This window comes from Sorex fumeus, unplaced genomic scaffold (genome assembly GCF_029834395.1).
Source record: "Sorex fumeus unplaced genomic scaffold, SorFum_2.1 ptg000010l, whole genome shotgun sequence".
Classification (NCBI taxonomy): domain Eukaryota; kingdom Metazoa; phylum Chordata; class Mammalia; order Eulipotyphla; family Soricidae; genus Sorex; species Sorex fumeus.
In genome coordinates, this window is record NW_026606067.1 from 24,619,940 (window position 1) to 24,646,564 (window position 26,625).

Here is a 26,625-nt window from a genome sequence, read left to right on the forward strand (position 1 = left end):
AGAAGGGAGCATCAAATAAAGGGTGTTGGGAGGATCCTCCCAGGATGGGAGAAGCATGCTGAAAGTAGACTATAGACCAAACATGATTGCCACTCAATGCCTCTCTTGCAAACCACAGGACCCAAAAGGCGAGAAAGAACAAAAGGGAATGCCCTGCCACAGAGGCAGGGTGGGATGGGGGGGATGGGGGAGTGGGAGGGATGCTGGGACCCGTGGTAGTGGAGGATGGGCACTGGTGGAGGGATGGGTACTTGATCATTGTATAACTGAAACCCAAGCATAAAAATTTGTAAGTCTATAACTGTACCTCATGGTATTTCACTAATAAAAAAAAATTTTGGGTGGACCCGAGATTAGTACCAGGAGGTTTGCTCCATGGCTTGGAGGCCAGTCACACATGCTAGGGGAAAAGGGAGCTCAGATAGAGAAGGGAGCACCAAATAAAGGGTGGTGGGAGGATCCTCCCATGATGGGAGATGCATGCTGAAAGTAGACTATAGACCAAACATGATTGTCACTAGTGCCTCTTTTGCAAACCACAACACCCAAAAGGAGAGAGAGAACAGAGGGAAATGCCCTGCCACAGAGGCAGGGTGGGAAGGGGGGTGGGGGATGGGAGGGATACTGGGATCCGTGCTGGTGGGAAATGGGCACTGGTGGAGGGATGGGTGTTTGATCATTGTATAACTGAAACCCAAGCACAAAAATTTGTAAGTCTACAACTGTACCTCATGGTGTTTCACTAATAAAAATTAAGAACAAAATTTTGGGTGGGGGGGCTGGAGCTCAGTGGGTAGGGCGTTTGCTTGCCTTGCACGCGGCTGAATTGGGCTCGATTCCCAGCATCCCATATGGTCCCTGAGCACCGCCAGGAGTAATCCCTGAGTGCAGAGCCAGGTGTAACCCCTGTGCATTGCCAGGTATGACTCAAAAAGCAAAAAAAAAAAATTGGGGGGGTGGAGGGGTCGCTGGAGCGATAGCACAGTGGGTAGAATAACCCCTGTGCATCGCTGGGTGTGAAGCAAAATTAATTTTTTTTTATTGATTCAAAGTGAGATACAGAATTACAAGATTGTTCATGACTGGGCTTCAGTTACACAGTGTCCTACGCTATCCTCACCAGTGTATGCTTCCCACCACCAATGTATTGGGTGATTTCTGATGACTGCTGTGAAGGCCTTTCCTGAGTGGGTCCCCCGGATATGTAGCTCTCAATCTGTGTCTTGGAAGAATCTACTCAACCCTGCAATCACTAGCGGGGAGCCAGAGTATGCTGAAGTTTGTGCGTGCTTGGCGGGCTCAGCTCCTCCAAGCCCATCCGGGTGCGGCCTGAGCGGCTGTCAGGGCCCCGGGGTGTGCCCAGGGCAGCACAGACCCTGACCCAATCCAGGGTGGCAAAAGGACAAGGGTAAACCCAGGAATGAGATCCCAAGTGCGAGTGCTGCACAGCTGCAAAGCTGGAGTCCGTGCCTGCCCCACACTCACTGAGGCTGGACAGGAGTCACAGCTGCAGGGGTGTTCACAGGGGAGGAGCTGGCACTCTTCTACTTCTCTAAGGGACACTCAAACCCACTGGTGTCTCCCTGTAAGCAGACAGGTGTGTGCTGGGTGACGCTGGAAGGGGCTGCTGCTGGCTGGAGTGTCCGTTGGTTTTCAGCTGAGGGGTATGCCCACGGAATGCAAAAGACTCTTTTGGGGCCTATTCACAACCATGGTTCAGAAATTAGGAATGTGGGTGGGGTGCTGGAGGTCTATCAGTGCTCCGGAGAAACAGGACCAGTCCAGTGGTTTGGTGTGCCAGGGTGCTGCTGGGGCCCTGGGTACCAGGAACTCTGGATGTACTCTGGGGCCCAGGTACCAGGGATCATGGGTGTACACTGGGGCCCGCCTACCAGGGATCAAGGGAGAACTCTCGGTCCCGGGTTCCAGAGATTCCCAATATATTCTGGGGTGTAGGTACCAGGGATCCCGGGTGTGCTCTGGGTCCGGATTTCCAGGGATCCTGGGTGTACTCTGCAGTGTAGATACCAGGGATCCCGAGTTTACTCTGGGTCCCAAGTACAGGGGATCCCGGGTGTATTCTGGGGCCAAGGTACAAGGATCCTGGGTGTATTTTTGGGCCAAGGTACTGGGGATCCCAGGTTTATTCTGGGCTCGGATACCGGGGATCCCAGGTGTACTCTGGTTCCCAGATATCGGGGATCCCAGGTATATTCTGGGGTGTAGGTACTAGGGATCCTGGGGGTACTCTGGGGTCCAGGTTCCAAGGATCCCAGGTGTACGCTGGTGCCTGGGTACTGTGGATCCCGTGTGTACTCTGGGGCCAAGGTACAAAGATCTCCTGGGTGTACACAAGGCCTAGATATCTGGGAAACTTGGTGTACTCTGGGGCCCAGATAACAAGAGATCCCAGGTGTAGTCTGGGGTGCAGGTACAAGGGATCCTGGATGTACTCTGGGGCCCAGGTACCAGGTGTCTCAGGTATCTCTGGTGCCTGAGTACTGGGGATTCCAGTTGTACTATGGCGCCAAGGTACAAGGATCCTGGGTGTACTCTGGGGCCTGGGTACCTGGGATCCCGGGTGTACTCTGAGTCCTGGATCCTGGGGATCCTGGGTATACTCTTGGTCCCGGATATTGGGGATTTGGGGTGTACTCTGGGGTCAAGGTACAAGGATCCTGGATGTACTCTGAGGCCTGGGTACCAGGGATCCAGGGATCCAGGGTGTACTCTGGGTCTGAATACCCGCAATTCGAGTTGTGGTGCTCTGTGTCACACCAGAGAGGTACAAGGCCACAGGCCCATCCAAGTTGACCCCACCCAGACAGCACTTTACCTCATCCTCTCTTTCTGGTTCCAGCATTAGGTGAGTTTTGAATGGCTTTTTTTTTTTCTTAATTGAATCACCATGAGATACAGCCATAAAGTCCTTGTGCCCGAGTTTTGGTCACACAACGATCAAACACCCCCCCCCCCCCAGTGCACACCCTCCACCACCAAAATCCCCAGTATCCCCCCCATCTCAACCCCTCCCTCGTCTGCACGGCAGACAATTTCCACAACTCTTTCTCTCTACTTTTATTACATTCAATATTTAGACACCACTCCCACCATTATTTGGAACTTTCTCACCACCACTCAAACCTGCCGAAAGGCAATGCTAGACAATTTGTATTGTATTGCTTGTCATGAATAGCACATAATGCTGCGCGACTGTGAGAGCAGCCACGTGGCCCCGGAATTCCAAAATTTCAACAGTTAGGGTCTGGAGAGATCTCTGCAGCAAGCCAATCGGCTCCGAGACTCATCTGTGTGTCTCTGGATCACGACTGCCCAGAAGCCCAATAAGCAGCCGGGGGCACTTCACGGGCACCATCCCAGAGTCCCATCATGGTGGGGAGAAGCAGAGGGACCGGCTCCTCCCCTGTCCTGCGAGGCCTGGTGCCTGCCACCACTGTTCCCGCATACCTGGAGCCCCATCGAGTTCTGGAAGATGACGGCTGCCGGGATTCCCAGGGGGCAGGCGGAGGGACAGCACCTGCTCCCGTTGGGAGTAGCCCTGCCAAAGTGGCCTATTGCAAAGCCGGAGGCATCTCTGCAGTGAGCTACTCAGTTCCGAGACTCGTCTGTGTGTCTCTCGTGTTTTGAATGGTTCTAAGCTTAAAGGCTTGTGTTTCTGAAACACAAACCCACCCAATAAGAGGTATAGATTATCCAGCATCTGTTCCATAAAGTGATCCCTTTTTGGAGGATCCAACACCTGACAGTGCTTGGGGGCGGAACCCGTGATTGCCTAAAGTAAATCACGTGCTCTGGGCATCTGAGCTGCCCTCGTGGCCCCAAGGCAAAGCATGGGCTTCCTGACTGCACCAGTAGGCTTCCTGCCCGCTCCCTCCCCCACCCCCCTACACACACACACACACACACACACACATTCTCTCTCTCTCTCTCTCTCTCTCAAGACTGACACTCATGCTTCAGTGCTACAGACAGTGCAAAGTCCAGAAAAATGATCTCTTTGTGTAAGGCCAGGAATTGATCACTAAAGGTAAAAACACACATAGGAAAATGGCAAGAAAGAATATGATAAGGGGCTGCCGAGAGGCTCAGAGGGTTGCAGCACAGGCTTTCTCGTGAAAGACCCAGGTTAGAGCCCCAGGTCAGAGCCCTGGGTTAGAGCCCCTGGGTTACCGGGTTAGAGTCCAGGTTAGACCCCGGGTTAGAGCCCCAGGTCAGAGCCCTGGGTTAGAGCCCCTGGGTTACCGGGTTAGAGCCCAGGTTAGACCCCGGGTTAGAGCCCCAGCTGAGAGCCCTGGCCCCACATATTCCCCCTAGTACCACCAGGACTGGGAACAGTTCTTCAGCTGTGCTGTTTGTGGCCCCCAAACAAAAACTTATAAAATTTACCATCCTCGGGCTCAAGACATAATACAGGGTTGAGGCACTTGCCTTGCATGTAGCTGACCAGGTTCAATCCCTGGCATGCTGAAGTGTCCCCCAAGCCTGCCAGGAGTGTTCGCTGAGCCGACAACAGGAGTCAGCACTGAGCACTGAAAGGTATGCTCCAAAAACCAAAACAAAAAATTGAAAGCTGCTGGGGTATGGTGCCACCAGCAGGTCAATCTGTACCACTGAGGCGAGTACATCAGCAGCCTGATGGCGCCTTCAGACTTCCAGATACCCCAAAATTGCTGCTGTGCCTTTGGCCAGACCCAAAAAACTTGGGGCAAAGTTTACCAAGAAAGTATACGGCCAAAAGTTTACACAAACCCACACACCCACAAACCACCTCTGGCTCAGTTATATTATTGGAGGCAAGGCCTCTCTGGTTCCTGATCTAACTGCTTGATGGCTACGATCCCAGAGACTCAGAAAAAAAAATCTTGGAACCCAGTGGCTTTTGGCAGAAACGTAGTTTGGTCCCCACAGTAGGTAACCGGTGCCAGACCACCCCAGAGGGGAAAGGGTGCTGTCCCTCTGCCTGCTCCCCCTTGGCGACTCGGTGGCCGTCATCTTCCAGAGGCCACTGGACAGTCAGGTTTGTGCCCACAGTGATGAGACATGAAGGGCCTCACAGGATGGGGGTGGAGCTGGCCCTTTCCACCCCCCCAGTGAGACCCCAGGTTGCTGCCCACGAAGGGCCTCTCTGGCTCCTGATCAAGTTGCTTAATGGCCATGATCCCAGAGACTCAGGAACAAATCTCGGAACCCAGCAGGTTTTGGTAGAAATCCCTCCAGATTTAATTGTTAAAATTTAGGAATTTCAAAATCACATGGCCATGACTACGGCCGCGTGACATCATATGTTATTCATAAACAGCAATAGAAAACAAATTGTCTACTGTTGCCTTTTTGGCAGATCTGAGTGTTGGGGTAAAATCCCAAATGATAATGGTGGGTCTGCTGTCAAAATATTGAATGTAATCAAAGTGGATAGAGAGTAATGTGGAAATCATCTGCCCCACAGGCAGGGGGAGGGTGTGGAATGGGGGATATACTGGGGTTTTTGGTGGTAGAGAATGGGCACTGGTGAAGGGACAGGTGTTTCATCATTGTATGACCGAGACAGACCCGAAAGCTTTGTAACTGCTCTCACAGTGATTCAATAAATTTATAAAAAAGAGGAAAAAATAGTAAGGTGGAGTTCATGTCCAGTTCAATCAGCCTAATCAATGGCTGAATAATTAGAAATACTCCTACATTAAAAAAAAAATGAAAGCTGGCTGAAGCAATAGTACAGCAGGTAGGGTGATTGCCTTGCACACAGCCAATCCAGGTTTGATTCCTAGCACCACATATGGTCCCCTGAGCACTACCGAGTGTGACTCATGAGTGCAGAACCACAAGTAACCACTGAGCATCACCCCAAAACAAAAACACAAATCTGAAAAATAAGGTTTACTACCCTAACCCTTTTCTGATGCCCAGGTCATGGGTCCTCCCACACATCTATGGGCCTCTTATACCAGAGACTGGAGGTGGCTGCGGGGAAGGGAGGGGCGGGCTGGTACTAAGGGATCACTCCTGGCAGGGGCAGGGGACACTGTGTGGTGCTAGGGATGGAGCTGGGACCAGCCGCCGTGTGCAGAGGCCAGTGGCCTGCCCGTCTGTATCTCTGGCCCCCACACCAAAGGATTTTTACTACTTAAGACATGAAACACCACTGGAAGCTGAAACATCCAGATACATTTTTAATAAACATCTTTAAAGTAGCAGAATTAAAACAAACCTTAAGATCCATCATGAAGCTTTGGGTTTAGGACTCAAAGGCAACAGTATAAGCCACTAATCTCTAAGAGGAAATATCTGAGACCAATATACAAGTTTGTGCCCTTTTCTCTTAAAGACAAAGAATCTGCAGCTGTACAAACTGGGAAGGAAGGTTCCTGAGTGTTCCACAGCTGACCCTGGGCTGGGGGGAGGGGGTGCTGAACGTCCCTTCACTGACCCCACTCGGGAAGAAACAGCTCTGTGCCCGCTAGGAACCCCAACTGGCATCCTCCCCTCGCCCTCTGAAGCCACCCTGACAGGAGCTGCTGTCCAGTGGGCCAAGGGACAGCAGTGGGGTGTCCCCTCTCCTGCCCGACCCCGCAGTGAGAGCAGCAGTGGCTGGAACTCATGCCTGGAGAAATCAGCATGGCGTGGTGGCCTTCTCTCTGGAGTGCGGGCATTCGGCCACCCTGGGGCCAGATCCGGGATAGCTGCAGGATGGAAGTACCATGTCCTTCACCCCATTCTCTCGCCAGCTCTATGGACCCTGTCAGGGGGCCTGGAGCAGACCCCTCCTCCTCATGCTGCTGCTGCCACTGGGGGGTTCGCATGGGACCGTGGTTCCTTCGGTTTGGGGGGCAGGTCCTGAGCAGCGCTGGGCACTGTGAGGGGTCAAGAACAGAACCTGGGCCAGGCTTGCCTGCACAGGGTCCGAAGCTATTTCTGGAGCAGGGACTGCAGCCTGGGGAAGAGTCTCAGTGCGTTCTGCGTGGTGGCAGCCACAACGTCCTCCACGCGGAGGCCCTTGACCTGCGCGATGTACTCGGCAGCAGCCCAGGCATTGCAGGGCTCATTCCGCACCTGCAATAACGACACAGTCTGATTCGGGGGGCCAGACCCGCACCAGGATGCACAGCTGACCCTGGGCCGGGGGGAGGGGGGCTGAGGACTCCGGCTGCTCCACCAATGTGAGTCCATGTGGCTCTGGGTTTCTGACAGGACTGAATCACCCCCTGGACCTGTCCCCTGGGTCCGGCCACAGTCAGGGCTCGTCAAGCCTCTGCTCCCTGTGGCCACTTTTCTGGGCACCATGATGAGAAGTGTCTGCCGGCACAAACGGCTGGCAGGTATTTTTTTTTTTAATTGTGGAGAGCACACCCAGGGCTCTGTTCTCAGGGCTGACTCCTGGCTCTGTGCTCAGGATCACTCCCAGTGGGCTCAGGGGCCTCTCCGTGGTGCTGGGGATGGAACCTGGGTCAGCTGTGGGCAAGGCCAGGGCCCTCCCTGCTGTCCTATGGCCGGACTTGAGCAGTCAGGCTACTGCTCCAGTCACAGATAGCCTGAGACCACAGGTGGCCATGTGGCCGCTGCCCCACACCTCTGAGTCTCGGGGTGCTGAGGTCTGTTCCTTGCAGGTAGGAGCCTGAGTCAGCCACACACTGGGAGGGGACATGCCTGTACTTGGCACACCTAAAGCCATACTGAGCAGCCACTGTGGCTGCCATCTGGAAGATAGTGACTTGAAATAGCAGCAACATTGAGATGAGTTTTGTGGCCTATCATAACAAAGGGCTGGAGCGATAGCACAGCGGCAGGGCGTTTGCCTTGCACACACCCAATATGGCCGACCCAAGTTCGATTCCTCCACCCCTCTCGGAGAGTCCGGCAAGCTACTGAGACTATCTCGCCCGCACGGCAGAGCCTGGCAAGCTACCCGTGACGTAACTGATATGCCAAACACAGTAACAAGTCTCATGATAGAGACGTTACTGGGCCCACTCAAGCAAATTGATGAACAACGGGAGAACCGTGACCATGACCATGACCGTCACCATCATAACAAAATACACAGTGGAGATCATTCCTGACTGCATCAATACTTGTCCTGGCAATGTGACATGCTTGCTAAAAGAGAAACAAGAATTTATTTAGCATGTCCTACTCATGGGCTGGAGCAGTAGGGCGTTTGCCTTACAAGCGGCCAACATGGCCGACCTGAGTTCGATTCCTCCGCCCCTCTCGGAGAGCCAGGCAAGCTACCGAGAGTATCTCGCCCGCACGGCAGAGCCTGGCAAGCTACCCGTGATGTATTTGATATGCCAGACACAGTAACAATTGTCACAATGGAGACATTACTGGGCCCGCTCGAGCAAATCGATGAACAACCGGAGGACCGTGACCGTCCTACTCATCACAGTGTGGAACCAACCCAGGGCCAACTCATGTCATCCTGACCAGCATTGAATTTTTCCTTCTTGTTTTCATGAGAGGCCCTGGGCTTAATCTGAGCTCAAAGTCAGCGTCAGGTTCTTCTAGCGGCAGACACTCTTCTTTTCCCTACGCAGGTCTAGTTCTCATTACTAAGCCACTGGGTCATGCTGGCATGAAACATTGTGCCTCAGAAAAAGCTGGACACAGAGTTAATGACCAGGCCACAGCCCGCTTCCCAGATGCTGCCCATGGAATCGCATTCCATCCCACACAGACCAGATTCCAATGACAGGTTCTGGCCCACATATGAGATGTCAGAAAGGCATTACCTGTTTCTCGGGTCCGAGTGCAGGAGAATCTGTTTCTAAGCAAATTGAAGATAAAGGCAACTGTTTGACAAGCTTCTGCTTCTTAGAGAAAAGGAAAAGCTTGTGAGTCTAGCACATGGAATGAAGCTGAGACAGAACATTAACTCTACACACTGATAGATCATCTCTAATGAGCTAGCACACTTTTAATATTCAAGTACTGAGTAGGAACTATGTTCTTACTAGCCCACTGCTCACAGGAGCATGCCTGGCCCATTATCCAAAGCCTCAGGGACCAAGAGCAACAACGAGGTCAAGCATCCGTCACACTCCATAAAGACAGGGACAACTTCAGAATTCACACTTTGAAGGACAAAGCCACTGGGCCTCTCCAGACCGCAGTCCTTTTTTTAGGGCAAGTTTGGTGACTGGGGAGCATGGTCCTTCACTTTGTCCTGAATTTTCAAAATAATCTGATAGTTTCTTGTTCATATGTATTGGAAACAGCTTCATCAAGCCCAAGATGAGGTTTTTCTCTTGGATCATGAAGAGTATTGGGCTATACTGCAAATCAGGACCCCTGTCCTACATTACAGAGGCATGTCAAGACTCCTGAAAAGATGACTACTTCATAGGGACTTATTTGCCATTTTTGTGATATACATTTCAGTCTCACAGGCAACACATTTGAGGAATGGTCTCTTTTTATTTACATTTTGCTTTTGGGGTCACACCAGGTGGTTGCTCAAAACTTACTCCTGGCTCTGCTCTCAGGGATCCCTCCTGGCTCTGCTCAGGGGACCACATAGGGTGCCAGATACCAAACGGAGTCAGCAATTTATAAGGCAAATGCCTTCCCCTTGTACCATTTCTGGTCTCTGCTTGCTTGTTTTTGATTAAAACCATTGCCTAATCCAAGGTCATAGTTAGTTTTTGATTTGGTTTGGTTTTGGGTCATGTCTGGGGAAGTTCCAGAAATACTCCTAGTCTGGTGCTCAAAGGGGCCTTGTGGTATCAGGGATGGACTCAGGTCATTGGCATACAAAGAGTGTGCCCCAGCCCTCTGGCTACCAGAGGGTTTCGTCTAAGTTTCTGTCATTTTGCCTCTCTGATCTAGACCTCTGATCCAGCACTTGGTTCCATGTTCACATGGCAGGAATTCAGGATGAACTCAGGGCACGGGTGGGGGTAGGGGGGGTGGCTCAGGGTGCATCTGGCAGCACTCAGGGATACTCCGAGTCTGCTAGGGGCGGGGGGCGATGGTGTTGAGGACCAAACCTGGAGCTTGGCTTGATGATCCATCTCTCTGGCCCACCATGATGAATTTTAAAATCAGAATCGTACCATACAAATGCAGTAAGAATTCATGTCTCCTAGATAAACAGTGAAAGGAAGGAGCCAGTTACCTGTCCACTTCTGATGATGGAGGGAGGGATGGAGAAGAAGAAGCCAGCCTGGACCCCGTCCATGGCTACCGACGGCCGCCCATCAAATGCGTGCAAAAGCACTTGGTCGGCACCTTGCAAATCAAAGCAAACCAGAGACTCATTCCTGACACAAGTTTCCTCTGATCAACGCAAACCACAGGGAGTCCAACATTTCTCAGGAGAACTGGGGTTACTCTGGTGTAGAGATGAGGTTCCATGGCTCCCCAAGGGTGGATAGATAGAACAGCAGAAATAGCAAAAACAAAACAAAACAAAGCAAACAAACAAAACACAGGGTGAAATTATTAAATAATATTGAAATGCAGATTTTTGCTTGTCTTTGGGCCACACCTGGCTGTGTTCCTGGCCCGGCACTCAGGGGTCACTCCTGGTGGGTTCAGGGGGCCATATGAGACGCCAGGGATCAAAGTTGGGTCAGGCACATGCAAGGCAAAAGCCCTGCCCACTGTACTACCTCTCCAGGACCCCAGGAAATACGATTTTTTAGTTAGACTCCCCATGCACAGAAGTTTGTGAACTGTGACATCATTGTTGACCAGGAGGGTTAGAGGTCACTCACTTGCCCAGGGGAGTGCCAGTGGCAGAAACAGGAGCTAATAACAGTTAATAGCCAGCACAGCCTCACAGAGCCCAGGCAGAGGAAGGGGCAGGCGCTGGGCTTGCACCTCACCAACCCTGGCCTGCTCCCAGCATCAGATACAGTTGCCCGAAGCCCGTCAGGTGCAATCCCCAAGCCCAGCCGGGTGCGGCCCAAAGCCCACCACCACCACCACCACTAATACGATTAAAAAATTTAAAATACACCTCCCCAGTTCTTCTTTGTAGGGAGTGAGGGAGTCCTCAAGCAGTGCTCAGCGGCCTGGGGGCCACTCGGGCCAATACTCGGCCAACCTGGTGTGCTGGGCAGTACTCAGGCCTGAGGCCACGGAGCTACCTGGACCCATCCTGTAGCATGCAATGACCATCCTTCTGCGACAGTCTTGTCCCTCATCACTCAGCTGCTTGAACTAAGGACCTGGAGCCATTAATTGCCATTTATTTATTTTATTGCTGTGCCAGGGACTGAACCCAGGACCTCAGAAACAAAACAGCATGCTGATTAGCGACCAGCACCACCAGCACACAGCGAGCCCAGGCAGGGGGGCTGAGCCACGTTCTAGCTCTGGGCCTCCTCCAAGAGCTCACTCCAGGGGCTGAAGATGGCACAGCAGTCAGGGGTGAGCCTGCAGGCATACAAGCCAAGCTTGCTGCCCGGCACCACAAGGCCCCCAAGCATTGCTGGGTGCCGCACTCCTGGGGTGGCCCAGGTACCCCCACCACTGCATGGCCCAGGCAGCCCCTCGGGCTAGTGCGCTGAACTGAATTACGCCTGAGCTGCCCAGGCCCCCCAAATAAATCAATGTCAAACAAAGCTAACTCTACAGGACCAGCTGAAGGGGCGCTTCTGGGGACGCAGCACCTACCTTGTTCCTTTAGGAGGCTGATGGCGGGTCGTCCGGCCGAGCGGGAATGCACATTCCTGTTCAACAAGCACAGACTTACACCTGAGCCCAGCTATTTGATCTGTTCTAGTAATGGGATTCAGAGGAAAAGAAATGCGGAGTCTTACTCCAGAAAGATCAGCGTTCAGTTCTGCTCCCTAATTATTCAGACAGAATGATGATCGACTCACAAGGGCAAACCGAGTCTCTTGGCCAGTTGGATCTGTCTGATGAACACTTGTCTCTGCTCTTCCTTCTGCTCCTCAGTGCTGGCCAACCTGGGGGAAAAATCGAGTCCAACCTGGCACAGGAAAATAAAACAGAGAGATTATGGCCCACCCCTTGGCCAAACAGTCTGCCCAGGCCACCTGCAGCATGGGGAGGGCAGGAGCTGAGCGAGCAGGTAGCTGTGTCACTTTGCACGCCAACAAGGGACTAGGTTTGATCCCCAGCACCACAAATTCTCCTGAGCATCAATGGGTGGGGTCCCAAAATCAAAAGAGGGGGAAGAGAAACAGCACTAACAAGAGGCAGGTGAGTAGTAAGATGTACGCCTGGAATTTCTCATCACAATACCGTTACCCTAACTCATGATCACATCCAAATTACTGAGGCATCTTGCTCTGAGGGGACACTCAGACTATAAGGTCCACTTAGTGTGGCTGGCAGAGCCACATTCCTGGAGCCCGGAGTACTGAGACAATGGGAGGATGGGCAGGCGCAGGTGTCCCCCCGGACGGTCCAGCACATGCTGCTCTCACCGGGATCCACAACTTGGCAAATATTCTAATCTTCCATGTTCAGTCAGACCTGTACGCTCTATGCTGAGGGATGGGAAGGTTTCACAGGGGTAAACAATTTTTTAAGTTCTTGGTGGGGTTGGCGCCATAGCACAGCGGTAGGGCGTTTGCCTTGCACATGGCTGACCTGGGTTCGATCCCCGGCATCCCATATTGGTTCCCCAAGCACCACCAGGAGTAATTTCTAAGTGCAGAGCCAGGAGTAACCCCTGTGCAACACTGGGTGTGACCAAAAAAGTAAAAAAAAAAAAATCACTTTTTACTACAAAAAAAATTTACATCAAGGTTTAAAATTATTTGACTTAGTGTTTCCAGAAATAAAACCTTTATTCAAAACTAATTCTAAGTTGGGGCCAGAGCTATCTTGTAGCAGGTAAAGTACTTGCCTTGCACACAGACAACTCGGGTTCAATCGCCAGCATCCCCTAAGGTCCTCCAAGCACTATCAGGAGTAATTCCTGAGTGGAGAGCCAGGAATAACCACTGAGCATCACCGGATGCGGCCAAAAAAAAAAAATCAAAGTTGATTTTAATTTTTCATTCAGAAATATCATTTATAATCCACTAAGATATAACTATGGGGGGTCAGAGTGATAGTACAGCGGGGAGGGCATTTGTCTTGCACACAGCTGACCCAGGTTCAATCCCCAGCATCCCGTATGGTCCCCCAAGCACTGCCAGGAGTAATTCCTGATTGCAGAGCCAGGAGTAACCCCTGAGCATTGTTGTATGTGACCCAAAAAGAACAAAAAAAAGTTCTTGGAGCTGGAGAGATAGTAGAGCAGGGAGGGCCCTTGCTTTCACTGAAAGTGGCTGAAAACCCCTGGCATCCTACACGGTCCCCTGAGCACTTCCACGAGTGATCCCTAAGCACAGAACCAGGAATAACCCCTCAGTATCACCAGGTATGGCCCAAAAATCCAAAACAAATAAAAAAATCAGTTAATTATAAACTCCAACCTGTTTCAAATAGGTACGAATATACTATCTTTCTATTTTTTTTGCGGGGGGGGGGCATCGGCACCTCAGTCAGTGCTCAGGACTTACTCCTGGCTCTGTGCTCAGGGAACATTCCTGGAGGGGGTCAAGGCACCCTCTGGGGTCCTGGGATCAAACCCAGGTCTGCTGCATGCAATGCAAGAGCCCAACCTTCTGTACTATCACTCAGGCCCTACACATACCATCTTAACTAACCAGAGAGCTGACCTATGTTTAGGAAACAAACCAACCAACCAAGTTGATAGAAATAACCCATTTTCTCCAATGAGCACTGTTTGATCAGGTCTCTACTGCTTCGTCTCCAAATGCTTCTTCTTACTGCAGAACACGAACAAATTATCATTCAGCTGAAGGAGTGAACTTAACTATCCAAATCCATCAGAATCACCAATGCTGAACAAAAGACTTTCCACATATCATGTGAAGTTTGGATTAAGAATCTTCTGGTTTGGTTTGTTTTGGGGTCACACCTGGTGGGTGCTCAGCTACGTTCTCAGGCCACTCCTGGTGGCGTTCAAGGTGCTGGGGCTCAAACCCTGGTCAGCCACATGCAAGGCCAGCGCCCTTTGTCCCATGCTACCTGTCCTCTTTCCTGTTTTGACCCGCTCAGAGGTCGCCTAGTGGCGCTGGGGGATCGCGTGGTTCTGGGCTGGACTGGAGCCCCTCTGCGGAGGGTCTGCTCGGCTCCGACCCAGTTCCCTGCACCTCTCACTGGGGAGCATAAACAGCCTGGTCTTACTTTTATTTGGGACCTCCTCATCATGGAGCTCATCCTCCTCATCAACCTCCTCGTGGAGCTGGGGGCCACCAGGGCTCCGCCAGGCGGTGCACAGGGGGCCCCACGGTGCCCGGGATCAAACTAGCCCTGTGCTTGCCAGGCATGTGCTCCGGCCAAGTGGTGCCCTGGCTGTGGAGAGAGAGCAGTCTGATTGGGTCATGGGTATTTACCTCTCCGATTGCCAACAATCGATCCTTATATTTTTCGATAATGGGCAATGCTACATCCAAATCCTATGAGAAAAAAAACAAAAAGTCCAGCTGATAAAACAGAAGAGAACTGAGACCACCCAGACAGTGTCGTGGCCCAGTGCTGTGACATCCAGGGTTTTGCAGAGCTGACCCTGCCAGAAGCAGGGTCAGAAGCAGGAAACACGGAAGCAGGAAGAGTCTTCAGGGAAAGTCAGTAGAAACATCCCACATCAATGCAATGACCGCAGTGCTAAGACTGACTTCTTGGGATACTCCTGATGGCCTAAGCCCTAAGCACTTCTTTCTCTCAAGGGGCATTTCCTGTTCTGGGGACATTTCCGGGTGTGGGTTTCTCAGAATAGCAGAAGAAAGGGACAGATTGCGCCTTACACTGCAAAAGGTCCGAGTGCCTAACACCTAACAGTGACAAGCCCCTGCTTCAACACCCTACACACTGCTCACAAAACCCTTCTCTGTCCAGAGTTCTTCTTGGCCTTTCACAGGGGCTTGAACCCAGGGCCTTCCATGTGAAGTCACACCGGCTGCACTTCTGCCCTAGAGGCCATCACTACAGACACTCCAAGCACGCCTGCCGTTGGGAGCGCTATGTGGACGGGGTGGGTCTGAACTGAAAGGCTCGGTCCCAGACGGTGGCCATACCCTGACCGTTACCTTCAGAGTGACACTTCTCTGGCCTGCTGGGGATAGGCCCTGGATGGGGTGGACACCGAGGCACGGCAGGACAAACCCGTCATACCTAGAAGAGGAGCAGGAAGTGAGACGGGAGGGCCAGGGCCATAGATACATACAGGGAGGGGCTGAGGCCCTTGGCCCACGCTTGGTCTCTGAGCACGGGAGTGTGGTCCCAAAGTGAGCAGATCACTCTGTGAGCAGGCGCTGCTACTCAATGAAAAAAGCGGGAGTCTTTTTCTTTTGTCTTGAATCATGGAGGCCACAGCTTGTAGTACCGGGAGCCACAGTACCAGCACCCCACATGCTCAGCACAAGCTCTATCTACCACTGGACTCCAGGAAGAAGCGGTTCTCAGGGCTGTGCCACGTCATGTTCTTGCCACTTCCTAGCTGGAGACCAACCCGCCCGTCTGTGAGCCCAGAAATCTGCATCAAACGTCACGGCTACACCCGGGCAGCCCCTTCAAGCCTGGGGAGAAGCAGCACCGTTCCGAAAGCCGCATGATCTTCTCAAACTCTCCAGCGTGTTCAGCAACCACCACGAGGGCCTTCACATTGGCCTGAAATCACAAGAAGAGTTGGCCTCTCAGCCGCGCATCTGTGGATGAAACAAGCCCCTGTGTTCACGCTTACAGTGTGGCCACTGGGATCAGCTGCATGCAAGGCAGGCACTGAGCCCCTGCACCATCTTCCAAAGTTAAGACAGTTCCTGAGGGGCCGGAGTAATAGGACATCAGTTGAGCACTTGCCTTGCACATGGCTGATCCAGGTTCAATGTCTAGCATCCTGTACGATTCTTCAACCACCACCAGGAGTGGCGAGTTGAGTACAGAGCTAGGAGTAACCCTAATCATCACCACTGTGGTCCCCCCCCCAAAAAAAAAAACACTCCCAAAACCTCATGGTCACAGTTCTCCCTTTGTTCATCGGTTTGCTTGAGCGGGCCCAGTAACGTCTCCTTCGTGAGACTTGTTGTTACTGTGTTTGGCATATTGAATATGTCACAGGTAGCTTGCAAGGCTCTGACGTGCGGGCAAGATACTCTCGGTAGCTTGCCGGGCTCTCCGAGAGGGACAGAGGAATCGAACCCAGGTCAGCCATGTTGGCTGCGTGCAAGGCAAATGCCCTACCCGCTGTGCTATCGCTCCAGCCCCCCCAAAACCTCAAGAACCAAAATTCAACCCAAAAGAGGAGGTCAGGTCCAGAGCCTTGGTGGGGCCAGTGTGGGGCAGAGGCTGCAGATTAACTTATCACAGAAGCGACAGACCAGCTGGCAACACTTCTGGGTGTTTCTGCTGGCAAGCATCCAACAGAGTGGTTTAAGGAGCGACTTACCTGCTTGGCTTTCTGCAGAACGTCGTCCAGGTCCTGCAGAGAGCACAGGGGTCTCAGCAAGCGGGGACAGTCAGCACCTCACAGCACCACTCACGCAGCGGCCCCTCGCCAGGCAGTGCAGGCAGTGGGGGCACAGCCTGCTCACCACCTCTGGCACCGGCCCCCAGGAAGCCCACTGGGACGAACACTCACCCCCGGCCCCTCTTCTCTCCCCACCCACCCCCTGCAGGGGACTCCTCTCCCGCCACAATCCCTCCCAGCTCCGGACCATATCTCCCCCTCCCCTCCAACTCCAGAGCCCTGCTGCACGCCCTACCCGCACGGCAGGCCTGGCTACCACCCCTGTGTCGGGTCCTGGGGCTTCTCTCCAGCCTGGGACCCTCCGCTCAGGACCCCCGAGGGAGAAGGGTGGCGCGGGGCCAGGCGCTGCCCAAGAGGCGAGAGGGTGCCTGGCTGCGCGCGGGGCACCCGCTGGGTGCGGCCCTCCCCGAAACCCGGCAGGACACCCACGCGAGAGACCGCACGGGGCAGGGCCGCAGGTCAGGGCCAGGGGCCAGGGAGGGCAGGCGGAGGGGCGAGAGGGGCGAGAGGGGCGCTGGGCGCAGGCGCGGCGCGGGGGCAGGCGCGCGCCCGACAGGGACCGGCCCGCGCTCCTGAACGCCGAAACTCCAGCCCGCGCGCTCGGGTCCACTCCCGGGGGCACAGGACCCTGACCCTGACCCTGGTGACCGAGCGCCCCTCACTGGGCAAATGGGGCCACAGCGGGCACGCTCAGGTCCGGGCTCCGGACACAGGCAGTCCCTCGTGGCGGTGTCCGGGGACCGGACGGGAGGCCCGGGCTCGAACCCGGGCCCAATGCGATCGATTCACTCTCTGATAGGAAGAACCAAGTGAGGACGACGACACCCGCCCCTGCGCGGCTGCTGGTCTCCAGCTCGCGGCCTGCGCCCGAGCCCCCGCCCGCCCGTCGGCCCCTCGCCGGCCTCTCCGCCTGCGCGACGTACGCGGCCAAACTCCGGGGCGCAGAGGTGGCAGTGACAGTCCACCAGCGCGGCGCCCGGCTCGCCCATGGCGGCCCAGCCCGGCGGAACGCGGAGGCGGCGGAACCCGGAGGCGGCGGAACGCGGAGGCGGCGGAACCCGGAGGCCGCGCGCGCGGCTTCCGCCCGGCGCGGGCCGCTTCCGCCGCGGGCCCCGCCCCTTCCGCCGCGGGCCCGCCCCTCCCGACCGAGCGCGGGAGGATGGCTTCGCGGGCGGAGGCGGCGGGCCCGGGGACCCCGCGCGAGGACCCCCGGGTGCGCTGCACGTCCCGGCGGGCCGTGGCCCGCGCGCTCGAGCTGTGCGGCCGCTTCGTGCGGGAGCTGGGCGAGGCGCTGCCCGCCGGCGTCCGGGAGCCCGCGCTGCGGGACGCGCAGTGGGTAGGCCGGGGCCGCGCTCACTCCCGCCCTCGGCGCGGCGGGGTCGGGGGTCGCGACGGGCCTGACGCCGGGGGCCCGCGCGCGGCTGCCGGGCTTGCCGGCCGACGGCGTCTCCGCGCGGGACTCGGCCCCGTGTGCGTGCCTGCGCGCGTGTCTGCGTGGGTCTGTGCGTGTCTGTGCGCGTCTGTGTGCGTCTGTGTGTGTCTGTGTCCGTGCATGTCTGTGTGTCTGCGTGGGTCTATGCATGCATCTGTGCACGTCTGTGCGCGCGTCTGTGCCCATGTATGTGCCTGTGTCTTGCAGACGTTTGAGGCCGCAGTGCAGGAGAACGTCAGCGTCGGCGGGCAGGCCTGGCAGGAGGCGGGCGAGGCGACCGACGGCTCTCCGGGTATGTGAGCATGGGGTCGTCCGCCAGGGACTCTCTGCTCCTGTCCAGCTGCCTTGTGTCTGGGGAGGGAGTGGCGGGCACTAGAGCGAGGCTGCCCCTGAGTGCAGGGTCTGGGGTCATGTTTGGGCCCCCGGTGTCGCAGGGGTCTCTCTGAGTCGCTCCGGAGTCAGTTAGTCAGTTCCTTCAGGAAGTGCTGCCTGGGGGGTGCACAGGCCCCCAGCCTGCAGGACAGGCGCCACAGGGCGCAGGAGCCCGGCCCGTCCTCCCAGGAACTTGTGGCTGACAGCGGGTGCTTCCAAGCTGGGCCAGGGGTCCCTCTGATTGTGGGGTTTGACAGGACCCCTCCAGCAGGAAGTGAGCACCTGGAGGAGGAGGGATTAAACAGCAAGGGGTGAGGTCCAGAGTTAAGACGGGGCCTCAGTAGAGCCCACGCGTGGAGCGGCCTGGGAAAAAACACTAACAAAGGAACGGCCGCATGCGCTGCTGGAGCCCAGGTGCTGCCCGTCTCTCCCCTCCCGAGATGGGCACTGGTCCTCTCTGCCTCTGTTCTTTTTTTTTTTTGCTTTTTGGGCCACACCCGGCGATGCACTCAGGAATCACTCCTGGCAGTGCTTGGGGGGACCATATGGGATGCTGGGAATCGAACCCGGGTCAGCCGCGTGCAAGGCAAATGCCCTACCAGCTGTGCTATCGCTTCAGCTCCTGCCTCTGTTCTCTCTTAAGTGTGTTACTCTCTCCCCTTTTTCTCACCCTTCTTTTCTTTCTCTTCTAAAAATCTCCAGATAAAATTGTTTTTACTACAAAGAAAAAGGGTGGCGTTAAAAAGACAAACTTGAACCAAGTGATTTGGGCGGGGATGTGGCGAGGTCCTGGCCCCGTGGTGGCCACTTGAGTACCCCCGGCACTGAAGAAGCACAGGGCAGGCGTGGCTGGGGAGAGGCAGTTGAGTGCAGACAGCCCCCGGTCAGGGGTGCGGCCAGTGGGATCTCGGGGTGCGCATGGGAGGCTGCACTGGGGCGAGGCAGCTGCCAGCGGTCTCTGGATCTGGGGTCATGGGGAGAGTCTTGGCCAACCTAGCAGGGCTGGAGGATGGCTCAGGAGGTGACAGAGTGGCCCGGGCTGGCCTGCCCTGTGGGAAAAGGCAGAGTAGAGTGTGGCGTGTTGCCCAAGAGAGGTGGCAGGGGCTCTGGGTCCACTCTAAGGCACAGGAGTGGTCTCCGGCAACAGAGGTTTGTTCTGTTCTTGGGCATCCCCACGCGTAACTGATGAACCCAGCTCCCATTCCAGGACGGCCTGTTTCTAAGGGAGTTGGAGCCTGTTTGCTTATTTGGGGTCTGGGACCACACCTGGCAGATCTCGGGCTTACTGTTACTCGGGCTCTGTGTTCACAGGAGTCACACAGCTCTGTCCACGCCGCCTCGCACTCACAGTCACACAGCCCTGTCCAGGCCTCCTCACATAGGAGTCACACAGCTCTGTCCACGCCTCCTCACACTCAGTCACACAGAAGTCACACAACTCTGTCCACCCCTTGCACTCAGCAAGTTTTCTGCAGCACTGCCTCTGACTTTCCCAGTGAGCCTGAACCTGAGAGAGCTGGTGAAATGTTCCATCCCTCTCCTCTGATGCAGGTGTGACTTCTTAGATCTTTGTCACTGATTGTCCTGAGTCACCTGTGACCTCCCTTTGTTTGCTGTATTTCTTTTCCTTTTTTTTTTTTTACTTTGCTTGTTTTGAACCACACCCAGAGGTGCTCAGGACTGACCTGGCTCTGCACTCAGGAATCACTCCTGGTGGGACTCAGGATCAAGTGGGTTGCCAGTATCCCAAGTTGGCCGTGTGCAAAAGTGCCCTCCCCACTGTATTGTCACTCTGGCCCTACATTTGCATGTAGGATGTATACTGTGCCTTAAGGTGTTATTTTTTTTCCCTTAAAATAGATTCTGATATCAAAGTACTTGAAGATCAGTTTGATGAAATCATAGTCGATATAGCCACAAAACGCAAGCAGTACCCCAGAAAGATCCTTGAGTGTGTCATCAAAATCATCAAGGCAAAGCAGGAACTTCTGGTAAGATTGATCACCTCGAAGAGGGTAAAAATTTATGTCATGTCTATTTTAGTATGATGGAGAAAGTAAAGTAGGGGTTGGCGCATATCTTGCATGCAGCTGACCAGATTGACCCCTGCCACCACACAGCTCATCATCGCCAGGTGCAGCCCTGGTGACACCCAGTGTGGCCTTGCTCACCTGAATGGCACCGTAGGATGGCGGAATATGGCCCACCATTGTCCATGGGAGTTGTGAGACCCAAATGCCTGTTAGAAATGGGCTTTTGAGTCGCTCTGTTCATGATCTGAAGACTAGCTTGTACTTTAAGCCCCAAGTGCCTTTCGTTTCCTCGATGGCCTTCTAGTCTCTGCTTTCTCGGGTGTTGTTTCTTACCAGATCAGCAGGTGGCGTGGTGCTCAAAGGCATCCACCAGGCCCAGGCTCTCAGATCCCAGTCTTCCCCCTCCCTTCCTGCAGGTTTCAGGAACCAGTTCGTTTTTGTTTTCTGCAGTAACTGTGTTCCGATGAGAGGCTTTGCAGCCCCATCCACTTCTGTGCTGCTTGTGTGTGCCTCTCAGAGGCTCATCACGCCCCTCTTTTTCATGTTTAGAAGCTGTACTGCCCTGTCGTCCGTCCACTGGATCTGACGTCGGAGCCCGACCTGGGTGAGTCTGCGTTCCGGGAGCGGACTGGCCTTGCTGGAGATGTGCTCACGGCCAGCAGACTCGGGCTGGGCAGTCCTAGAGCTCGTCCACCACGGCCTTTCGGCACTTTCTGATGGCCTCACAGGCCTGTTTCTGTCCAGCTTTGTCACTCTGGAACTTTCCTGCTCTCCAGAGCAGCTGGCAGGCCGTGCTCCCGCCTCCACTGTCCTCCCACTGTCTCTCTGCCTCTTGGGTTGCTTCCTGCCAAGGCAGTGGGCATGCGGTGGCGTCCACAGGCAGAGGCCAGCACCTTACTTGGGTAGCAGTTGCCGTGTTTATGGACCCCCCCTACTCCTTGCCAGGCATTAGGGTGTTTCCATCTTAACCGCAGTTTGGCTGCTGCTGCTGTGTAGAGATTTTTGGGCTACACCGGGTGGGGCGGGAGCGTTGTGCCTGGCAGTGCGTGGGGCAAACGAAAGCAAGACCAGGCGCCGCCCCCTCCAAAGTTTGATGATCTTGTTTAGGTGTCGAATGCACTGGAACATTTTCAGGAGTGAGATTCTTTCCTCCGTTCCATAGTCAGACGTCCTGTGCGATCTGGCGGACACTCTGTCCTCTTCTCTTCCTTAGACCAAGCCTCGTGGACTTTCATCTCTTTCCGGGCACTGTCTCAAGTTTTATTGGTTGACTAGGTTGTCAGCGTTGTTGTCAAACCTTTAAGGCACTTTCGTGGTTTTTCTGCTTATTTATTTAGGTACGTCCAGCATGGGCTGGAACAATGGCACAGTGGGTAGGGCGTTTGTCTTGCACGTGGCCGACCTGGGTTCGATTCCTCCGTCCTTCTTGGAGAACCCGGCAAGCTACCAAAAGTATCTCGCCCGCACGGCAGAGCCTGGCAAGCTCCCTGTGGCATATTCGATATGCCAAACACAGTAACGACAGGTCTCACAATGGAGACGGTACTGGGCCCGCTCGAGCAAATTGATGAACGGGAGGACAGTGCTACAGTACAGTGCTACATCCAGCATGCCGTGGGCTCACTCCCAGTGTGGCTCTGGGCATATGTGGTGCTGGGATTTGAATCTGTCAGCGGCATGCAAGCCTAAGGCTTGTGTTTCCTCCGCACACGGCTTATGTCACGGCTTCCTTCCTTTCCACACTGCCCAGTTTCCCTTTGCTGTCGGAGGGCTGGGCACTCGGCACTGTTTGGTTCCACTGCAGCGAGTGCCAGCCTCTTGCCGGCCGGGTGGACAGCTGGCGGGTCTCTTCTCCCCGTGCACTCTGGGGAGCCTGGTCTCTTGAGCGCGTCTGTCTCTCGCCTCTCTTGTGTCTCTGGCTCTCATGCTTTTTCCTGTTGCTGCATTTCCTTGCTTCCTCTTCCTTTCCAGCTGTTTTGTGGTCTCAGCCTGCTGGCCTGGGGGCACGTGGGGACAGTGTCCACTGTGAGACTGGTGGGGGCGGCCTGTGCCCCAGTCAACGGGCAGCATGGCCAGACCCCACCGGTGGCCTTGTTTCATCTCTTCATGTGGCTTCCCACTGGGGTAGTCTGCCCCCGGCCCCTGGTTTCTGGCCAAACCTCCTCAGGGAGGGGGACACAGTGGGGTTGCAGCTGCCCACAGATGCCCACACCTGCCCGCTGCGCACGCTTCCTCCTGCCCTTCCTTCCTCCCTGCCCACCCCGCCCTCCTGCCCACCCTCTTCTCTCCTGTTCACTCTTCCTTCCCTCCTGTCTGCCCGCCCTTCCCTGCTGTCCATTCTCCTTCCCTTCTACCCGCCCTTCCGTCCTTTCTGCCCACCCTCTTCCCTCTTCTCTGCCCTTTGCCCATCTGCCTTCCCTCCCTTGCTGGGTCTGCAGCTTTAGCTTGACCTCCAGCCTCTCCTGTCTTTCCTAGTTTGTGGAAGCGCTTGGTCTGCAGAGGCTCTAGAACGTGTCTTTGAGTACTTCGCTCTCTTTGCAGGATGCTCTGGTGAGCCAGAGTTTATAGGTGTCCAAGCCCTTCTGGACCACAAGTCTGGGCTGCTGTGACCATCAGGCATTAGCTGGTACTCTTGGCCGACTCCCCATGTAGTGCTATGTGGACAGGGACCTGAGTGTTGTCCCCCGCCCTGCGTGACCTCCAGACACTGTGGGAATGGCCTTGTGTCAACCCCAGACACTGACAGATGTATCCCTGTGTGACCTCCACGCAGAGACTCCTGTGGCCTCTGGAGTGGGTTGTGCAGGCTTTTCCAGTCACCGTGGGGTTTGCTCCTGCTCCCGTGACTGCACTGCGCCATCGTGCCCCTCAGGAGAGCTCCAGAGGTCAGTGGGCTTGGCAGCTGGGCCCCATGTGCACAGGGTGCTGGGCCAAGTTGGAAAACACGACTGAGATAGGGTGGAGGTGCACAGCTGAGTTGGGATGCAGGGCCAAGTCGGGGTACGGGGCCAAGTCGGGGCCTTGGAAGCTGGTGGCCGGTCAGTGACCTGAGGTGGGGTGCTGGTTACTCAATCTTTCGTTTCCACTTTTCATTTCCCTTTGCTGGAGAAAGCAAGTGACCAGGGAAGGCTGTGCCTCAGGGGGCCTCACTTCCACATTTTGGGGCACAAACCGTTTTTATAAATATCCTTGCAACAACCTTTGGCTTTACTGTCGGCTGTCTCCCGTACCGTGGGTTCCATCAGACCTCCTGACTAGTCAGAAAGCCTCTTGTGCTTCCCGGGTCTCTGCCTCTGAGGGGCTCTTGGAGCTGGAGTAGCACCATTCACAGATGTATGGTGCTGATGCGGCTGTCCAGCGCTTCCGGGCGGGCTCAGCCAGGTCCTCCTCTTTCCCACCACGCCGGGTATGGCCCCCTTCCATCTGTGCTCCCCGGGTCTTAGCTGCAGCCCCCTGAGAGCTCACAGGACTGGAGCCCAGGCCTTGCATGTCAGTCCCCTGCTTATCACGCTATGTCTGTCCTGTCCTCTGCGTTGAGTTGGCAGCTCCACAGGATCACTGGTAGGCCTGGTACGATTCAGAAGCCTCAAGGAGTAAGGAAAGAAAATTTGTCAGGGTTTGTCCCGGCATCGCGCCCAGCTTCTGCAAAGCAGTTGATCACATGGTCTAAGTTAAATATCTTTCACCTTTTTCAGGTTTTTTTTGGGGGGGGTCGGGGGGGGGATTGGGGGGGGTGGGCCACACCCATCGATGCTCAGCTGCACTCAGGAATTATTCCTGATGGTTCTCGGGGGACCCTGTGGGATGCTGGAGATTAAACCCGGATCAGCCACGTGCAAGACAAGTGCCCTCCCTAGTGTGCTATAACTCAGGCCCCAGATGTCTTTACTTTTGCTTTGTTGGTGCAGGGATCAAGTCCCTGCCTCCTATGAGCAAGGCCAGTACTCCGGAGAGCACAGCTGCCCCAGACTGGCCCCACTTCCAGTGGGTTTGGAGCCACTTGGATACACGCAGGGGGTGGGGCCTGAAGTGGCACGAGGGGTGTTGGTGGCACACAGGCAGACCCAGGCTCTTGTGGACACACAGTTCATGCCTCTCGGGAGAGCTATGTTCCTGTCCCTGTGGTGGCATCTGGCCTGGTGGTCCCAGCCTCTCCCTGCTCCCGATCATGCTGAGGCCGAGCTAAAGCCATGTGTCCTAGATTTTGTGTAACAGCAGCCATGTGTCTGCGGCTGCTTGGTATCAGATAACTGAGCCTCTGAGGGTTTCTCTGCAGCCTCTCGTGTGGCCGATCTGGAACAGCGAGGAGAAGAGATTGCAAAGGCGATTGGTGAGGCCATGAAGGTGAGGCTTCAGGCGGGCCTGTGTGCAGCGGTGAGTTCCAAGGCCTTGAGGGAGCCCTCGCGGCCTCCCAAGGAAGAGTGTCAGGCAGCGTAGCCCCCTGGCCCAGTCCCCGGGACCCTCTGTGCTGGGCCTTGGTCAGTGCTGAACTCTGAAAGACAGTAGTCTATCCCATGGAGGCCATGGTCCACGCTAGTGTTTGCTAAGCAGCTGGTGTGAGGTCAGGATGCAATTCTGACCCAGCCATAAAGTGATCACTACCTTAAATTCGGCCATTCAGACCTCGGGCCCTCAGCTGAGAGTCAGCCCTCCTCTGCAGCGCCTTGCCTGCTGCAGGGCCGGCAGAGACTGGCATCAGGTAGAATTTCTCCGGAGAAGCTGATGTCCACAGTGAAGATGAGTCTGTAGGCCCACAGTTCAGTGTCTGGGAAACCCCTGGCCAGCGCCCCGTGCATCTTGAGCCAGCCTGCCACCTGCTGAGTGTTCCTCTCATTTGTCTTTGTGTTTTCAAGTCCTTACCTGCGTTAATCGAACAAGGAGAAGGATTTTCCCAAGTCTTGACGATGCAGCCAGTGATCCATCTCCAGAAGGTTCATCAGGAAGTCTTCTCAGGCTGTTCTCCAAGCTTTGCCACACAGCTCGAAGCCACACCGCCAGAGGCATTCGCCCGCAAACCCTCCAACCTGGCACTGCCACGCAAGCGGCCCGCAGGCTCACCCCAGAGAAAGTGCTATCCGCGGCGCAGGCAGATCCCCCTGGATACCTGAGCGCTGGGAGCACGGCAGCCGGCTCAGGCCTATGAGAAGCAGCATCTTTGGGGGGGGGGGGGGGTTGCAATGCCTGGATTGAGCTGAGGGCTTCACCCCTGCAAGCACATGCTTAACCACTGTGCCACATCCCTGACCCCAGCAAATTTTTTCTTTTTTTTGATGGGGTGCAGGCGTGGTGTGGGGCTAGGGCTCCCGTTGGGGTTGAAATAAAACCAGCAAAGTTGGGGCTGGAGCCGTAGCATAGTCAGGAGGGTGCTGTCCTTGCACGGAGCCAACCTACTCTGAACCCCAGCATCCCATGTGGCCCCCCAAACACTGCTAGGAGTGATTCCTGAGCACGGCCTGGAGAAATTCCTGAGCAGTGCTGGGTGCAGCCCGAAGTCCAGCCTGTAAGTCCTCCCCCAGCCCAGCAGAGGTTCCTGCCTGGTGTCTTGACATTTCAGCAGCTCTGTGCTGTGGGCCGCTGGGACTGATTTCATTCCTCTTTTCCGCCTACATGAAGCCCCTGTGCCCTGTGCCCGCACCCCCCAGTGGGTGCCCGGTGCAGGTCTGCTGTCCTTGGCCATTGGGGATCAGGTCGATACGTGCAGAGGGGTGGGCCTGGCGGCATCTCTGGGGGTGCGGCCATCTGTGGGGGTCTCACTGCCACTGCTGCAGGCACAGCTGTGCCGAATGAGCAGCTGCCGCATTGCTACCCCTGGCCCATTTCTGAGTGGGCTATGTCGGCTCTGTGGACCCTCGTTTTAGAGTATTTTGTAAGACAAAGCAGACTTCCTATGACTTAGACTTTAGTGTGTGCAAATTACTTACGTTTCTTGCTCATGTTTGCCAAGGTTCTAGTTTTCAAGACTTTTCCCAACTTTCCAATATAACTTGAAGATGAAGCAGCGGTCACTGACAAGCAGCTTCCCCCGACCCTTTGCCGCGGCTGGCATTCTCTGAGGAAATCATCAGGGATCCAGATGTTCGTTTCTTGCTCATCGATCTCAGATGGCAAATTCTAAGTGTGGCAGGAGGCCCTTCTCAGAGCCGAGAGCTTGCAAAGCCATGGTGGTGTCAATTCCAACTCCATTTGTATCCAGCAGTGAGTTTTTATTAAAATAATGAGAAATGTCTAAAGTCTGGAGTCGATGAGTGTGTTCT

The 26,625-nt window shown here is 55.1% G+C and overlaps 2 protein-coding genes across 4 annotated transcripts; one reads left to right on the forward strand and one right to left on the reverse strand.

Annotated features, from left to right (window-relative positions):
* Window positions 1-6,180: 6,180 nt before the first annotated feature.
* On the reverse strand, window positions 6,181-17,523 carry TATDN3 (TatD DNase domain containing 3). 3 transcript variants are annotated; one of them, XM_056110798.1, is made up of 10 exons: window positions 17,458-17,523; window positions 16,454-16,486; window positions 15,605-15,678; window positions 15,099-15,183; window positions 14,406-14,468; window positions 11,850-11,959; window positions 11,641-11,696; window positions 10,136-10,248; window positions 8,751-8,825; window positions 6,181-7,071 (listed from the first exon to the last, which is right to left on the reverse strand). In XM_056110798.1, exons 1-10 carry the CDS (start codon window positions 17,521-17,523, stop codon window positions 6,928-6,930), a joined length of 819 nt encoding a protein of 272 aa, XP_055966773.1. In that variant the 3' UTR covers window positions 6,181-6,927. The 3 variants fall into 3 exon arrangements, with proteins under 3 accessions (XP_055966773.1, XP_055966772.1, XP_055966771.1); XM_056110797.1 differs by having other exon boundaries at window positions 8,751-8,828; XM_056110796.1 differs by having other exon boundaries at window positions 8,751-8,831.
* Window positions 17,524-17,693: 170 nt separating this feature from the next.
* On the forward strand, window positions 17,694-26,329 carry NSL1 (NSL1 component of MIS12 kinetochore complex). Its single transcript, XM_056110550.1, has 6 exons — window positions 17,694-17,870; window positions 18,174-18,258; window positions 20,199-20,329; window positions 20,921-20,975; window positions 24,648-24,715; window positions 25,225-26,329. Exons 1-6 carry the CDS (start codon window positions 17,694-17,696, stop codon window positions 25,477-25,479), a joined length of 771 nt encoding a protein of 256 aa, XP_055966525.1. The 3' UTR covers window positions 25,480-26,329.
* The last annotated feature ends 296 nt before the right edge of the window (window positions 26,330-26,625 follow it).

What these genes read in the sequence shown, in the direction of transcription:
- TATDN3 (XM_056110796.1), bottom strand. Translation starts at nt 17,523, where the DNA reads ATGGGCGAGCCGGGCGCCGCGCTGGTGGACTGTCACTGCCACCTCTGC. An exon ending in ATCATGCGGCTTTCGGAACG is followed by an intron (nt 15,184 to 15,604) that starts GTGCTGCTTCTC and finishes CTCCTCTTCTAG; the next exon opens with GTATGACGGGTTTGTCCTGC. An exon ending in CCATCATCAGAAGTGGACAG is followed by an intron (nt 8,832 to 10,135) that starts GTAACTGGCTCC and finishes CTTTTCTCTAAG; the next exon opens with AAGCAGAAGCTTGTCAAACA.
- NSL1 (XM_056110550.1), top strand. Translation starts at nt 17,694, where the DNA reads ATGGCTTCGCGGGCGGAGGCGGCGGGCCCGGGGACCCCGCGCGAGGAC. An exon ending in CGCTGCGGGACGCGCAGTGG is followed by an intron (nt 17,871 to 18,173) that starts GTAGGCCGGGGC and finishes TGTGTCTTGCAG; the next exon opens with ACGTTTGAGGCCGCAGTGCA. An exon ending in GACGTCGGAGCCCGACCTGG is followed by an intron (nt 20,976 to 24,647) that starts GTGAGTCTGCGT and finishes GTTTCTCTGCAG; the next exon opens with CCTCTCGTGTGGCCGATCTG.